This window comes from Gobio gobio (genome assembly GCF_949357685.1).
Source record: "Gobio gobio genome assembly, chromosome: 2".
NCBI classification, from domain to species: Eukaryota; Metazoa; Chordata; class Actinopteri; order Cypriniformes; family Gobionidae; genus Gobio; species Gobio gobio.
In genome coordinates this window covers 2,609,874-2,626,954 of record NC_137098.1, presented here as the reverse complement: position 1 = coordinate 2,626,954, position 17,081 = coordinate 2,609,874, and the positions used below count along the sequence as shown (strand labels likewise).

The 17,081-nt window shown below is 46.6% G+C and overlaps 1 protein-coding gene across 1 annotated transcript in view; it reads right to left on the bottom strand.

The window, feature by feature from the left end:
- LOC307139241 (polyunsaturated fatty acid 5-lipoxygenase-like) overlaps positions 1-16,555 on the bottom strand; it is a gene marked incomplete at both ends in the record, with an annotated part of 40,145 nt that extends 23,590 nt beyond the window's left edge. Inside the window, one exon of the mRNA XM_079838130.1 lies at positions 16,430-16,555. Coding sequence (XP_079694256.1) covers positions 16,430-16,555 — 126 coding nt within the window. The remainder of the gene's footprint in view (positions 1-16,429) is intronic.
- Positions 16,556-17,081: the final 526 nt, after the last annotated feature.

Below are 17,081 nucleotides of genomic sequence, written 5' to 3'. Positions count from 1 at the left end.
TGATTTTTCACACACTGTAATGGGTTATTGAATGAGAAATGCATTACATGGGTTGCACCAATAAGGGTTAAATTAAGCAAGGTTTAGAGCTAATCTAGGGTTTGATGATCTAGGCTTTATTTTAAATTGAGGTGTGTTGAACCACTTCATTTAAACACAGATTAACAAGGTCAGTTCCTAAATGAGATTTAAAGTTATGGAGCAATAGGATTAAAGCAAAGACTATATATATATATATATATATATATATATATATATATATATATATATATATATATATATATATATATATATATATATATATATATATATATATATATATATATATATTTATATATATCTTATAGGGACTTTGATTAAAGTTAATATATTCCTCTAAAGCTAATCTATTTTAAATATAAATTAAATCCAGACTCAAAATGTCACTTTAAATGTAAACCTACTTATTTTTAACCCTCGGGTGCTTTTCGGTCATTTCTGACCGGAAAGTTTTGAATTTCTAAAAATCACAGCTTCAACTTTTATGACATTAGAAATGTAAACACAACAAAAAAAAAATTGAGAGCATGATTCGCGCATGCTAAGTGGTCATAAAAAAATACTACCTCTGATGCTCTTTGGTCAAAAAATGGCTGACCATAGGAAATTAATGGGAAATCAACAAAAACTATTTTTGTGTGTACAATCTACAAATCGGCCACAATGCTGAAAAAAATCACACAGCAGTAAAGGGGTGACACTCTAAAACATCAAGAGTGTGATATTGACACATCCACTCACACACAGACGCACACTTAAACACACACACACACACACACACAGGTTGGACCCCCTACCGCACCCACTCCGCACAAAACATACAAGCCAACCTTCCTATCCAAAATCTTTGTCTGCAATTTTATAATGCTGAGCTATTATGCGAGCTCATCCGCTCAGGGCCGCTATCACCCAGAATGCTCATTGTGACATGCTCGAAAATATGTGAAATAAGCTGCCCCCGACTTTTTTTCTACTAGACTAGTAGTTGTTCATTTAAGCCATTAGTCGATTAAGCACGTTTTTAATTACAATGAATTGAATAACATAAATATATATACTGGAGAGAATTCTAAATAGCCATAGGAAAAAAAATCCATAGCCTAATGAGCGTTTAAGTAATATATTTGCCTATTCCGCACATAAGCACACACATAAAGCTAGCCACAAAGCACCGGCAAAAGTAATGATTATGAATGTGTCAAAAATAGCAAGGAGACATTTTAATTGTTTATTAATAAACTAGTGTTCCCTTTCGTTCAGTCACTCCGACGGACGTCAGTGACTGACGAATGGGGGTTTCGCCTAGAAGCCAATTACCTTCGAGGTGTTTAACAGCGCCCAATGGCGTGCCAATGCCATGGGCATGCGGAATTTGCATGCGTAACTCCGCCCCACCTCGTGGGTATATAAGGAAGTACGCTAGCAACATCGCATTATGTTTCTGCTTTGGAGCCAAGAGTATCTCTTCACTCCTTCAAGCCTGCTAACTGAGTCTTTGTCAGCCTTCGAGACGAACAGCTTTCCAGAGGCGTTGGATCTACGGCGCGTTCCAGCGATCGCGTACTGCCTGCCTGCTGATCTGCGCAGTGGTCTGCTAGACAGCTGGTGTGTGGTCCCTGGGTGCTTCGGCGTTCTCTGCGAAGCTTCCTCTCACAAAAGAGCTTGCACGTGGCACGTCCTTTTCAGGATGTCTCGCCCGTGTACTTCTGGGTGTGGCCGGTCGTTGACTTCCTCTGATGGGCACAATCTCTGCTTGGTATGCTTGGGCGTTCAGCATGCTCAAGCAGCGTTTGTGGAGGAGTCATGTTCCCACTGCGGGGACATGACCATCGCGGTGCTGCGGTCGAGGCTCAAGGATCTTCGTAATGAAGTGAGAGTCCCCTCAACCACACCCCGATCTACCGTGCCCCCCGTGGTCGGTACTTCGGCTGGTGGTCAGGGTGACCTGAGGGTTACGGTGTGGAACAAAGCCCCGACGCTCATGCCTCGGGCCAAACCCCCCTCTAGCGCTCCGCAACCCGCGAGTGTCCAGGCTGAAATCGCGGGGCCAGCTCCGGCTCCCCCGCGCATTTCGTTTGGCGCTCCGGAGGATGATGCGATGCCGGTCACCGCATCACAAGGTGGGCTCGAGTCCTCTGAGGATGATGACTCGGCTGTGCTGCCGCCTTCGGGCGCGCCAGCATTGCCCGAGTCGGACCCAGAGCTGACAGTCATTCTGTCTCGGGCAGCCGCGAGTCTAGGGTTAGAGTGGAACCCTCCACCCTGTCCCGAACGCTCGCGGCTCGATGATTGGTTTTTGGGAGCCCACGCTGACTCACGTCAGTCCCCGCCCCCAATACCTTTCTTTCCCGAGCTGCATGAGGAGATTGCCTGGTCCTGGAAGTCCCCGTTGTCTTCCCGTGATCGGTCTGCAGTCTCCTCCGCCTTCTCCACCCTTGATGGGGCCGCGGCCAAAGGGTACACTGGGGTCCCCCAGGTTGAACGTTCTGTTGCGATGCAACTGTGTCCTCAGAGCGCTTCAACCTGGCGAGGTGATCCTAAGCACCCCTCCAAAGCCTGTCGATTCACATCAACCTTGGTGGCGAAATCGCACAGAGCTGCGGGGCAGGCTGCCGCCTCTTTGCATGCCATGGCGATCCTTCAGGTCTACCAGGCCAGGATCCTCAGGGACATGCACGAGGGTGGAGTTGATCCGGGGCTCTTAAATGAGCTGCGTGCCGCCACCGACCTCGCTCTCCGGGCGACGAAGGTGACCGCACGCTCCCTGGGTCAAGTGATGTCCACAAATGTGGTCCAGAAGCGACATCTGTGGTTAAACCTGGCCGATATGCGGGACACCGAGCGGACACGTTTCCTCGATGCCCCCATATCCCAGGCTGGCCTCTTCGGCAGAGCGGTTGAGAACTTCGCCCAACAGTTTTCAACCGCCCAGAAGCAGACTGAGGCAATCAAGCATATACTGCCCTGGCGGCCAGCTGCTGCTTCCACCCAGCCGCCGGCACAGTCGCCTCAGCCTGCTCGCCGCCGAGGACGCCCTCCTAAGGCTCCCGCCCCTCCCACCCGGTCCAAGCAGCAGCCTTTACCCGGCCCGGGTCGCGGAGGAAGCCGTAGGAAGGCGTCCCAGGCCCCTCAGGCCGCCCCGCTAAACGCCAGGCCAAGCGGCGCTCCTGAGACGGACGGCTCAGGGAAGGGAAATTCTTTCCAGGAGATGGTGGCAGGACCACTCCTTCCCCCGGTGGAGGGCCGGGGGAGAATCCTTTGTTCAGCTGCTGGCCCCCGGGTCAGCAGCACCCTAATTTGGTCAATGAAAGAATTAACACTCCCATCCCTGAGCCCCCAGAGATCGGTGATGCCAGTGCGCGCCACCCACGGGTCCCGCCACTCGCATCCCTCTCTGTCGCCAGCCTCCTGGCAGAGCAGACCCCAGTGGAACGTGCGTCCTTCCCTGGTCTCCTCTGTCAGGACGCAGCCGTTAACCGCACCCCCACACCGGGACGCCCAACAGCCTCCCTTGTCCGGGTCGGTAACGCTGCATCGCTGCCCCACACCGGGTACGTCTGTAGTCCGAATGACCCCGCTGGTGCAGTTCCTGGGAGCCTGGCTTCAGATTCCAGGGCTGTCCCGCTGGGTCGCGAAGACAGTCAGGCGCGGCTACGCGATTCAGTTCGCGCAGGTTCCTCCCTGCTTTCGGGGAGTCCGCTTTACTATGGTCGGGGCCAATGCCCCTGTCATGCGAGCGGAGGTTGCCACCCTACTGGCGAAGGGTGCGATCGAACCTGTCCCTCCAGCCGAGATGAAGTCCGGGTTTTACAGCCCCTACTTCATTGTACCCAAAAAGACCGGTGGGTTAAGACCAATCCTGGACCTGCGCATATTGAACCGTTACCTACCCAGGCTTCCGTTCAAGATGTTGACAGCGAAACGCCTTTTCGAATGCGTTCGTCCCGGCGATTGGTTTGCAGCGATCGACCTGAAGGACGCCTACTTTCATGTCTCCATCCTACCTCGACACAGACCGTTCCTACGGTTTGCTTTCGAGGGGCGGGCATACCTGTACGCGGTCCTCCCATTCGGGCTATCTCTGTCCCCTCGCGTCTTTACGAAGATTGCAGAGGCAGCCCTTGCGCCCCTACAGCAGCACGGGGTTCGCATCCTGAACTACCTCGACGACTGGCTCATACTGAGTCACCCCCGAGAGCAGGTTTGCGAACACAGAGATCTGGTTCTCCACCACTTAGCCTGTCTGGACCTTCAGGTCAACTGGGAGAAGAGCAAACTCTGCCCCGTGCAGAGGATCTCTTTTCTCGGTATGGAAATCGACTCGGTCGCCATGTGCGCGCAGCTTACGAGCGAGCGCGCGCAGTCTCTGCTGACTTGCCTCTGTCAAATCGAGAGCAAGAGTGCGGTTCCACTGAAACACTTTCAGAGGCTCCTGGGGCATATGGCATCTGCAGCCGCGGTGACGCCGCTCGGATTGCTACATATGAGACCGCTTCAGCACTGGCTTCGCGATCGAGTCCCGAGATGGGCATGGCGGTCTGGCACGCTCCGGGTCCAAGTAACCCGGGCCTGCTTACAGACACTTACTCCGTGGTCGAACCTCAGTTTTCTACGGACCGGCGTGTCCTTAGAACGAGTTTCCAGGCATGTTGTTGTATCAACGGTTGCCTCCTCCACGGGCTGGGGTGCCATGTGCAATGGACAAGCAGCCGCGGGCTCCTGGACAGGACCCCAGCGCCTTCTGCATGTCAATTGCCTCGAGTTGCTGGCAGTACAGTTCGCCCTGCACCGCTTCCGAGCGTTGCTGAGGGGTCAACACGTACTTGTCCGGACAGACAACACGGCCACTGTAGCGTACATCAACCACCAGGGCGGTCTACGCTCCCGCCGTTTGTCTCAACTCGCCCGCCATCTCATTTTATGGAGTCAGAAGCACCTGAGGTCCCTTCGTGCTATCCACATCCCGGGAGAACTGAACCGTGCAGCCGACGAGCTCTCACGGATTCAGCCACTTCCTGGAGAATGGAGACTCCATCCCCAGACGGTCCAGCTGATTTGGGAACAGTTCGGCGACGCACAGGTAGATCTGTTTGACTCCCACGACTCTTCCCACTGCAGCCTGTACTATTCCCTGACCGAGGGCACGCTCGGCACGGATGCACTGGCGCACAGCTGGCCCCAGGGCCTACGCTTATATGCGTTTCCCCCAGTGAGCCTTCTCGCACGAGTACTGTGCAAGATCAGGGAGGACAAGGAGCAGGTCATGTTGGTCGCCCCGTATTGGTACGGCCAGACCTGGTTCTCAGAACTGCTACTCCTTGCGACAGCCCCTCCCTGGCCTATCCCTCTGAGACCGGACCTCCTCTCTCAGAGATGGGGCACCCTATGGCACCCGCGTCCAGCGTTCTGGAAGCTCCACGTGTGGCTTCTGGACGGGACGCGGCAGGTTTCGGTGGCCTCCCACCTACGGTGGTCGCCACCATCACTTCCGCTAGGGCAGAGTCTACACGACACCTCTATGTGTTGAAGTGGAACCTCTTCGTCACCTGGTGCTCTTCCCGCCAAGAAGATCCCTAGAAATGCCCGATCGGGTCCGTGCTTGAGTTTCTCCAAGAGGGGCTGGAGCGAAGGCTGTCTCCCTCCACCCTGAAAGTGTATGTGGCTGCAATATCTGCCCATCACGACCTCTTGGGAGACAAAAAGGTAAGTCAGCACGACCTGATCATCAGGTTCCTGAGGGGGGCGAGGAGACTGAATCCTCCTCGCTCTCCTCTCGTTCCCTCTTGGGACCTCTCAGTAGTCTTAAGTGCTCTGCAGAGGCCTCCCTTTGAGCCTTTGCGGTCGGCCGATATTAAGTTTCTGTCTATGAAGACGGCTCTGCTGACCGCATTGGCCTCTCTCAAGAGGGTCGGGGACCTGCAGGCATTTTCGGTTGACGAAGCGTGCCTGGAATTCGGGCCGGCTAACTGTCACGTGATCTTGAGACCCCGGCCTAGATATGTGCCCAAGGTTCCTACCACTCCCTTCAGAGATCACGTAGTGAACCTGCAAGCGCTGCCTTTGGAGGAGGCAGACCCAGCCTTGGCATTGCTCTGTCCAGTACGCGCTCTCCGCGCTTACGTAGACATGACGCAGTGTTTCAGGACCTCAGACCAGCTCTTTGTCTGTTATGGTGGGGAGCGGAAGGGAAGAGCTCTCTCAAAGCAGAGGTTGTCTCACTGGATAGTGGACACCATTGTTTTGGCTTACCAGCAGCAAGGTCGACCATGTCCCCTTGGTGTGAGGGCACACTCCACCCGGAGTGTGGCCTCATCTTGGGCTTTAGCGCATGGCGCCTCGCTAACAGACATCTGTAGAGCTGCAGGCTGGGCGACACCCAACACATTCGCCAGATTCTACAATCTCCGAGTGGAGCCAGTGTCCGACTATGTCCTCGCCCCCCCGAGGGGCCGGTAATAGACCAGGCTCTGGTGTCTTCGCTTGCTCGCCACTCCACTCCACGGACTGGATACGTGTGATATTCTCCTCAGGTGAGCTCCCCGAGAGCCCTGAGCTCCGCCAGCACTGTCAACGCCGACATCAGTTCAGTCTGCCCTTTCGAGCCCAGACCCTCATGTCCGGCCAGGTGCCCCGTGTGCATGGTTCCCTCCGGCGACCGCCACACGAGTATTTCCACCGTAAGCCTCCTCAGTGAGCAGGTGTCTTTCCCTTGGCAAGCCCCTGCCACCCCTAGGGTTAAAAATCCACCTTCGGCTGGTATCCTAAAGTTTCCCATATGCAGCCCACAGCGGGTCATATGTGTACTCTCTAAGTCCTCCCCACGGGTAGGCATCTTTGGCATACCCTCACTGGGATATGCTTCCCAGTGTACGTTGGTAATCCTGTGATAAGTGGGAGTCCTACGGCCTTAAGTGGCGGGATCTCACACTTACGCAGGGCACTGGACGACAGCTGAGTGGCGCGGTTATATTGGAACCCCCATTCGTCAGTCACTGACGTACGTCGGAGTGACTGAACGAAAGGGAACGTCTCGGTTACGTATGTAACCCTCGTTCCCTGAGGAGGGAACGGAGACGTACGTTCCTCAGCCACGTCAGCTGTGCTGCTGGAACGCGGAGTTCAGATCTTGGCTCCGCAGCAGATACATAATGCGATGTTGCTAGCGAACTTCCTTATATACCCACGAGGTGGGGCGGAGTTACGCATGCAAATTCCGCATGCCCATGGCATTGGCACGCCATTGGGCGCTGTTAAATTCTCGAAGATGATTGGCTTCTAAGCGAAACCCCCATTCGTCAGTCACTGACGTACGTCTCCGTTCCCTCCTCAGGGAACGAGGGTTACATACGTAACCGAGACGTTTTCTGTGTCAGTGTCAGCTGCAAAGATGAAGTTGAAGATGCTGACTCGCCATCTCAGCGATAGAGAGAATCCTCGAGAGGCTGGTTCCCTTAGTAGACTTTCTGACAGAGTGGAAGCTTCTACAAAATATATCACTATGGGTCCTGCAGACGATAGATAAAGGGTACAGAATTCAGTTTGGGTTCCGCCCACCTCGATTCAACGGAGTGCTGTCAACATTAGTGTACCCCGAGCAGGCTCTGATAATGGAACAGGAATTAGAAACCTTATTAAAGAAGGAGGCTATAGAACAAAACAGAGAATTGGGTTTTTACAGCCAATACTTCACAGTTCCAAAAAAAGGATGGTGGGTTGCGTCCCATATTAGATATTCATTAGCCATCTGAATCGCACAGTCAGGAAACTAAAATTCAAGATGTTGACGTCAAGTCAAATTGTGATCAGATCCAAGGATTGGTTTGCCACAATAGAGCTAAAGGACGTATACTTCCATGTCTCCATCCTTCCACAATACAGGAAATTTCTAAGGTTCGCTTTCGGGGGCAAAGCGTACCAATATCGGGTTCTTCTGTTCAGCCTAGCTCTTTCACCCTGTACATTCACGAAATGCATAGATGCAGCTCTGGCCCCGCTCAGGCTGCAGGGCATACGCACTCTGAACTATATAGACGACTGGCTGATACTAGCACAGTCAGAGGTGATGGCAGTTCGGCATTGATATGTCGTCCTTGCTCATATTCGAAAGTTGGGGTTGAGACTGAACTTAAAAAAGAGTGTGCTTTCTCCAGTACAGAGGACCACTTTTCTGGGTGTAGTTTGCAATTCAGTAGCGATGCGAGCAGTTCTCTCACCCGCTCGCATCACTGCTATTCTATCAGTTGTGAAAAGAGTAGAGCTAGGCCAGTCACTCACTGTGAAACAGTTAAAAAAAATTGTTGGGGTTGATGGCAGCAGCATCCAATGAGATACCTTTTGGCCTGCTGTACATGCGACCTTTACAGTGGTGGCTCAGGACCAAAGGGTTTTCCCGAGGGGGAAGTCTTTTCGTATGATCAAGATCCCGTCCGCGCCTTGGTTATATGGAAGAAAATTTGGTTCCTGTCCCAGGGTCCTGTGTTGGGAGCCCAGTGTCGTCGAGTCACTAAGAAAAAAGGTGCAAACTGGCGCACCAGATCCTCCTGTGGTCTCTGGGGAAGTTTCTCTCCTTGAGAGCAATCTTTATCCCGGGGACCCAGAATATAGGAGCAGACATCCTGTCGAGACAGGGGCTGAGGCCAGGGGAATGGAGACCTCACCCCGAGGTGTTGAAGCTCATTTGGGAGATTTATGGCCAGGCAGAGGTGGATCTGTTTGCGTCTCAGGATACGACGCACTGTCCAGTCTGGTTCTCTTTGACGCATCCAGCTCCTCTGGGACTGGATGCCATGGAACAGACATGGCCGAGGCTGCGTCTGTACGCAATTCCCCCAGTTGTTTTGCTCCATGGAGTTCTGGAGAAGATTCGCCGGGAGGGGATACGTCTACAGTTAGTTGCACCCTACTGGCAGAGCCGGATTTGGTTCTCGGACCTTGTAGCTCTGCTTGATGGCTCACCTTGGAAGATTGCGATCAGGAGGGATCTTCTATCTCAGGCGGAGGGCTTGATATTTCATCCCCGCCCAGAAATGTGGAACCTGTGGGTTTGGCCTCTGAGGGGTTCGAGCTCATAGAATCTGGTCTCTCAACTGAGGTTGTAGAGACCATCCTTAGCTCCAGAGCTCCATCCACGAGGAAACTATATGCCCTGAAATGGAGATTGTTCACTTCTTGGTGTCAAGAACGATAGCTAGATTCAGTTAACGGCCCTATTGGTTCAGTGCTAGATTTTCTGCAAGATCGTTTCTCTTCTGGGTTGACCCCTTCTTCATTAAAAGTGTATATGTCCAATATCTCGGCTTACCATGCCCATGTGAATGGTACCACTGTGGGGGAAAAACTCATTAGTAGCTCGTTTCCTGCGTGGCACCCAGAGGCTGAGGCCTACAGTGCGCACTAGAGTCCCTGCTTGGGATTTGGTTATCGTGTTGGAAGGTTTATCATCAGCTCCGTTCGAGCCACTAGATAGCATCTCAGAGAAGTTTCTGACTCTTAAAACTGTCTTCCTCCTTGCCATGTCTTCCATTCAGGCCTTTACTGTATCCCCTACGTGCTTGGAGTTTGCACCGGGGATGGTAAAAGCTTTCCTTTACCCTAGAATAGGGTATGTTCCCGAAGTGCTAACCAGTGTTCCATGGCCTATAGTGCTGCAGACTCTCTGTCCTCCTCTATTTGATTCGGGCCAGGAAAAATGGAACTTTGTATGTCCAGTGCGAGCACTGGATGCTTACATCCACAGAGCTGCCCTGTGGAGAAAAGCGGATCAACTTTTTGTCTGTTTTGGGTAGCATAACAGGGGTCGCCCTGCGTCCAAACAGACAATGAGCAAGTGTATAGTCGAGGCTTTTTCACTGGCTTATGAGTCTTCTGGCCAGCAATGCCCTTTAGCTGTCAGAGCTAATTCTACTAGGAATATGGCGGTCTCTAAGGCCTTGGTATCGGGGGTTTCCCTCAAAGAAGTCTGCAATGCGGCCGGTTGGTCCTCGCCTCTTACGTTTGTGAGATACTATGATCTTGACCTGGACGCAGCTCCAGGTTCATCAGCGCTTCTGTCCTGAATGTGCCACAGTTTCACACGACAGGCATTTTGGTTTTATGGCGTTTTGGTATATCGTTTCCAAAGTAATCCTAGTGGATGCAATGTGAAGTTCCCTCGAAAGGGAACGTCTCAGGTTATGACTATAACCATAGTTCCCTGATAAGGGAACGAGACACTGCTTCCCTTTGCCATACTCCCTGCATCCCTTGGTCGATTTGCTTCGGCAGTTTAGCTGAAGCCGGTCGGACCGGAGGTGTATTTATCCTTTCCTGCTCATGACGTCACCCGCCTGTGACGTTCATTCTCGCCATTGGCTAAGTTGACAAACGTGCATCAGACGCTATCACGCTGGGGGCGTTCCCAAAGTAGTCCTAGTGGACGCAGTGTCTCGTTCCCTTCTCAGGGAACTATGGTTATAGTCATAACCTGAGACAATTTTCCTCATTGTCTAAATTGTTTCTTTTGTTTGGAATTGTTTGTGTGTGTAGTTTCAGAGAAGAGCACAACCTCTCATCAGCTGAAACCTTTCGTTTTTTAAAGAGTGCACAGTTTATAAGAAAAATAACAGACATAGCAACTTCAGCTGTTTAAGTTATTCTCTCTTACTATAAAAGCATCAGGTAGGAAAAAGACATTCACATTCTTTAGAGATTTCTTGTGAAAACTACATGAAAGTTTCAAGATTATCTGTGGTTTTCAGGCTTCAGGGATATCTAGTCTCCTCGTCTAACCTCTACATGTTACATTTTCATGGGAAAGGACACCGCAAATGTGAAATGGCAGTTATGACAGTTCTTCAATAAATGCCATAGTGTTGCCTAACACTTCTATTGGTAGAATTATTCAGAAATGCAGCTGAAAAGATTTTGGTTTAGTACAAACTTACACCCACATGCAGTGTCATTCATCTTCGCAACAATCATGAAAATACAAATAAGTACATAATTTAAATAAATTAAATAAACGTGTCCAGCAAAAACTCTCAAGATGGATGTGTATTTTTACACATTCACAAAACAACACTCTTTCTATCATCATCTAAAATGTATTACCTTTATTTAGACTAATTTGGTAAGAAAACATACTTTTAAAGATGTGTACCATTAGAAACATCTCAGCATTTATTTGTGCATGAACTTATGTTTTTTTTTTAATTGTACACTCTAAAAAATTCTAGGTTAAAAACAACCCAAGTTGGGTTGAAAAATGGACAAATCTAGTGAATGAGTTGTTTTAACCCAGCGGTTGGATTAAATGTTTGCCCAACCTGCTGGGTAGTTTTATTTAACTCAACTATTGTTTAATAATTACTGTATTTCTTGCTTAACTTGAACCCAAAATGTTGGATATTAACATTTATTAATGATTAATAAATTAACTAATAAGTTAAATGTATGATAATTAAACAAAACACATTTACATTGTTTATTAATAAATGTTCACCTTTTGATTATTATTGTTGCTTCTAGTAATTATGCGTCTGATTTTTAATTTCCAACCTATTTTGGGTTCATTTTAAGCCAGCCATATAATAATTTTTAAACAATAGTTGGGTTAAATTAAATTGCCCCAGAATGTTGGGCAAACATTTAACCCAACCGCTTGTCTATTTTCAACCCAGATTTTTTTAACCCAGCATTTTTTACAGTGTACAGTGAGCTTTCAAAACACTGCATACATTAATGCATTTTGATGTGTGATATGATCACTGTGCATCTGTCGCACAAAATAATTATTATTGCATTGTATTTATTTAGTTTGATTGATTGGGTATTTAATTTATCCTTAACTAAAAATGGAGAACAATCAGCAAATTTACATGTGCAGGAGTCCTTCGCGCTGGATATAAGACAAGGCAGAGCAAATTAAGCAAAGTTTAATACTAATTTAGGATTTGTTGATATGGGTTTTATTTTAAATCAAGGGTGAATCGACGACAGGCTAAAGAATCCTTACTGTAACCCACACTTAAAGTGCCGTAATAGACTAAAACAGTGATATTAAAACATCACATTCAGTTTACACCTTTTTGATGATGCATACACAGGTGAGCAAGTGAAGCTGGTAATGCTGTTTGTGGAGTTGTTTAATCCTCCTCTGCTGAGAAGTTCAGAGATGTAATGTCTTATTTATCTTCAGTTGATTTCATCTAAGGCTGTGGCTGAAGTCAGTTGTAGTTCTTGTTGTTTCTCTTTCCTTCATTGATTCTGTTAACAGCAGGTGTTGATCACTAATGCCCGATCATCACTTAATAAATCTCTTAATTATCTCATTAGCTTTAACTCTGATTCAGTGTTACTTCAACACTCTGTAGAGTGGGATCATATGTGCTCTGAGCAGTGTTGATTTAACACTGGGGATTTAACTGTGTATTTAATACAATTTCATTAGAAATCAAAGTGAATCATTCTGAATTTGTAAAAAAAAAAAACACTAACCCAACAAGTTTTCAAAATCTGTTTGAAGCAAGTATAACTTTATTTCTTCTGTGAAACACAAAAGAAGATATTCTGAAGAACATTGGGAACAGTACAACCAATATTAATGCCCTTTGACTTCCATTGTATGTACAATGACAATTTTTTACAATATGGTTCCACGGAAGATTGAGTCATTCAGCATGAGGGCAACAGCTTTTTTAAACTGTCAAACTATCCCTTTAAAATGGACCCACAAAAGTGTATATCACGTTTTTCTTTATTGTACTCAGTTTACAGTCAAATAAAGAGCATTGTTTAATCGTTTAGAGAATCTGAGATAAAGAACTACTACTAATAATAAACATTATAATAATAAGCATTAGCAGAAATTAGTTAATGCAGCCTCTTATTTACAAGAGGTAAAAAAAAAATATTTATAATTGTATTTAATGCATATTTTAAAATTGTATTGCTTTTATTCTCTTTCTCCTTTTTGTTCTTAACATCTTAACAACTCATAATAGTTATAACAAAGCATAATGTAATAGGGTTTACACTATTATTGTAATAAAAGGTTTATAATAATATATATATAATAATAATTTTTCACACACTGTAATGGGTTATTGAATGAGAAATTCATTACATGGGTTGCACCAATGAGGGTTAAATTAAGCAAGGTTTAGGGCTAATCTATGGCTTGTTGATCTAGGCTTTCTTTTAAATTGAGGTGTGTTGAATCACTTCATTTAAACACAGACAAGGTCAGTTCCTAAATGAGATTTAAAGTTATGGAGCAATAGGATTAAAGCAAAGACTTTATATATTTATACATATCTTAAAGGGACTTTGATTAAAGTTAATATATTCCTCTAAAGCTAATCTATTTTAAATATAAATTAAATCCAGACTCAAAATGTCAGTTTAAATGTAAACCTGCCTATTTTTAACCCTTGGGTGCTTTTCAGTCATTTCTGACCGGAAAGTTTTGAATTTCTAAAAATCACAGCTTCAACTTTTATGACATTAGAAATGTGAACTAAAACAAAAAAAATTGAGGGCATGATTCGCGCATGCTAAGTGGTCATAAAAAATACTACCTCTGGTGTTCGAAAATGGCCGACCATAGGAAATGAATGGGAAATCAACAAAAACTATTTTTGTGTGTACAATCTACAAATTGGCCACAATGCTGAAAAAAAAAAAAATCACACAGCAGTAAAGGGGTGACACTCTAAAACATCAAGAGTGTGATATTGACACATCCACTCACACACAGACGCACACTTAAACACACACACACACACACACACACACACACACACACACACACACACACACACACACACACACACACACACACACACACACACACACACACACACACACACACACCTATGAACCACCGTGTCTGTAAAACAGAGCAAAGTTTTGAGAATATGTGAAATCCATTCAATAATTCAGTCATAATGCAGGAAAAGCTCACAAAAATGAAGGGGTGACACTCTAAAATGTCAAGACTGAAATTTACACACACACACACACACACACACACACACACACACACACACACACACACACAGGTTGGACCCCCTATCGTACCCACTCCGCACCAAACATACAAGCCAACCTAGCTATCCAAACTCTTTGTCTGCAATTTAATAATGCTGAGCTATTATGCGAGCTCATTCCACTCAGGGCTGCTATCACCCAGAATGCTCATTGTGACATGCTCGAAAATATGTGAAATAAGCTGCCCCCGACTTAGGTTTTTTCTACTAGACTAGTAGTTTTTTTACTAATTTAAGCCATTAGTCGATTAAGCACTTTTTTAATTACAATTAATTTAATTAATTACATAAATATATATATATATATATATATATACTGGAGAGAATTCTAAATAGGCATAGGAAAAAAATCCATAGCCTAATGAGCGTTTAAGTAATATATTTGCCTATTCCGCACATAAGCGCACACATAAAGCTAGCCACAAAGCACCAGCAAAAGTAATGATTATGAATGTGTCAAAAATAGCAAGGAGACATTTTAATTGTTTATTACAGTTTTTTTGGATTGCTTAAGCACGATTTTCAAAACAGGGCCCGCGTTTTCAAAACACTACACACAATTAGCACAACCACACACCCAATTAGCAAAACACTACAGATCCTTTGCATAATTAAACACTCTTGTAAAAACTATACACTTCTGTTTCAAAACCACACTTTGTTACCATATGAAACACACACGTTTCACATTAACATACTCTGTTTGCACGAGTTACACTCTGCTGTGATAAACCTAAAACACTTTTAGCACTTCTATTTCCCTATGATTAGAGTAGGCTACCATCAACAAAGTACAAATATAATGTAAAGTCACCAAACACCACACAAGACCAATGTTGCAGACTGAAGAAACTAATTTATTTGTCAACACGCCCAAAATGTTGACATGGAGATCCAGAATACTGTAACAAAATGTCACTTCACATATTGTACTGTAAGTTCAAGGAACAAAAAAAACTATACATCGTCTCTTCGCCTAGCTGGATCTGGCCAGAGAATTTCATCAACATCGCAGGCAATGTTGTCATTGGCAAGACACCTTGGAAAGAAACGTCTTGAATGACGAATCCATCCTTGCATTGCTGCAACCTCCATCTGGTCACAGGCCTCCTCCATGGCTTGGATGAGGAGTACCTCAGCCTGGAGACGGAGATCATATACCTTCCACCGCCATGCCGAGAAAAACTCTTCTATAGGGTTGAGGAATGGAGAATATGGTGGAAGATATAGGATAGTGAAATGTGGATGTTGCTGAAACCAGTTCTGAACCAGAGCAGAGCGGTGGAAAGACACATTGTCCCAGACAACAATGTATTGCATATGATCAATTTGATTAGCTGCTGTTATGTTGTGCAATTGGTCCAAGAATGTAAGTATGAGTGCTGTGTTGTAAGGGCCCATATGGGCATGGCGGTGGAGGACCCCATTCTGTGTAATGGCTGCACAGAGTGTTATATTACCCCCACGTTGCCCGGGGACATTGACTATAGCCCTTTGGCCAATGATGTTTCTTCCCCGCCTTCGTGTTCTCGCCAGGTTAAAACCAGCCTCATCTACGTAAATGAACTCATGCAGGATCTCCTCTCCATCCATTCGTAAAACTCTCTGAAGAACAGTGTCAGGCAAAATTGTATAGTTCAGTGTAGATCTAGTATACATAGTACAGTACAGTAAAAGAATATGAAACAGTATGCAAGATCACACTGCTATAGTGAATACATACCTCTGCATAATCATGCCGCAGTCGCTTCACCCTTTCGGAATTGCGCTCGAAAGGCACTCGATAAATCTGCTTCATTTGAATATGTTTTTTTTTTAGGATGCGTGCCAGTGTTGATGTTGAGACCTGATGGATATCGTTGAAAGTGGCATGGTTATTGACAATGTTAGCTTGGAGCTGCTTGAGTGTTATAGCATTGTTGGCCAAAACCATGTTTACAATCTCCCTCTCTTGCTGTGAAAATAGGAGGCCTTCCCCCTTGTCGCTCCTGACCCTCAATCCTATATATAAAAACAAATCCATACAATAGTACAGTAATTTTACAGGAAAAGGTAACAGAAGTGCTGATAGTGCATAGAATACAGTACTGTAAGCAGTTACTGAAACCGTGCAGATGTTTGTGATATGATGATATTTTTACAGTACCTATTTTCCAGTCGAAATGTTCTTATCACACTTGCCACTGTGTATCGGCTTAGATTTGGCTGTACTCGCAGTCCAGCCTCTCTCAGCGTCAGTCCGTGGTTGACAACGTGATCAACCAGTGTTGCACGGATCTCATTTGTGAGATTCAGTCCTCTTTGAGCACCTTCTTGTCTTCCTCTTCCTCTTCCTCTTCCTCTTCCTCTTCCTCTTCCTCTACCTCTACCTCTTCCTCTACCTCTGCCTCCAGCATGGCCTCCATCTCTTCCTCTGTTGATTGCTCCTCTGTTGATTCCTCCTCCTCCTCATACAGAGTGCCAGTATTGCCTTTCGTGCGCCCCCTCATAGGAGGAGGTCGCAAAAGGGGCGGGTCTCCCGTAGGAAGAAGGATCCCTCATAGTTTTTCTTCATAGAACGTTTCTCCAGGTGCTTCTTACATCAGGCCTGGGGAGGCCCGCCTTGGCTTGATCAGTGAGAGTACCCTTTCAGGCATGCAAGGAGAACTGTGTGGTGAGTCTTCGCTCTACACGCCGCAGGTGAGAGTGGTCTATTTTGTGTGATAACACTAAAATATGTATTTCTTACAGACCTTTGTTCCCTGTATAGAGTGTGGGTTTACGCAACCATTAGGAAGGAGGAGTTAACTGAAGTTTCCCCCTGTAGGTGGCTTATTGCAGCACCAGGAGCTGGGCTGTGGAGGTGAGCGTGTGTTGGCTTTCCCTTGCCGGTCAAGATATCGCGAGGCAAGCCACCGCTCATGGTATCATATGTATGTAATTAAGGCCTCCTCTCATGGGGAGAGTTGTGTTGAGGCCGCCAATCATTTCTACTGAAATGTTAGCGGAGTACTATGCGGTAGGACGTCCTTCTGG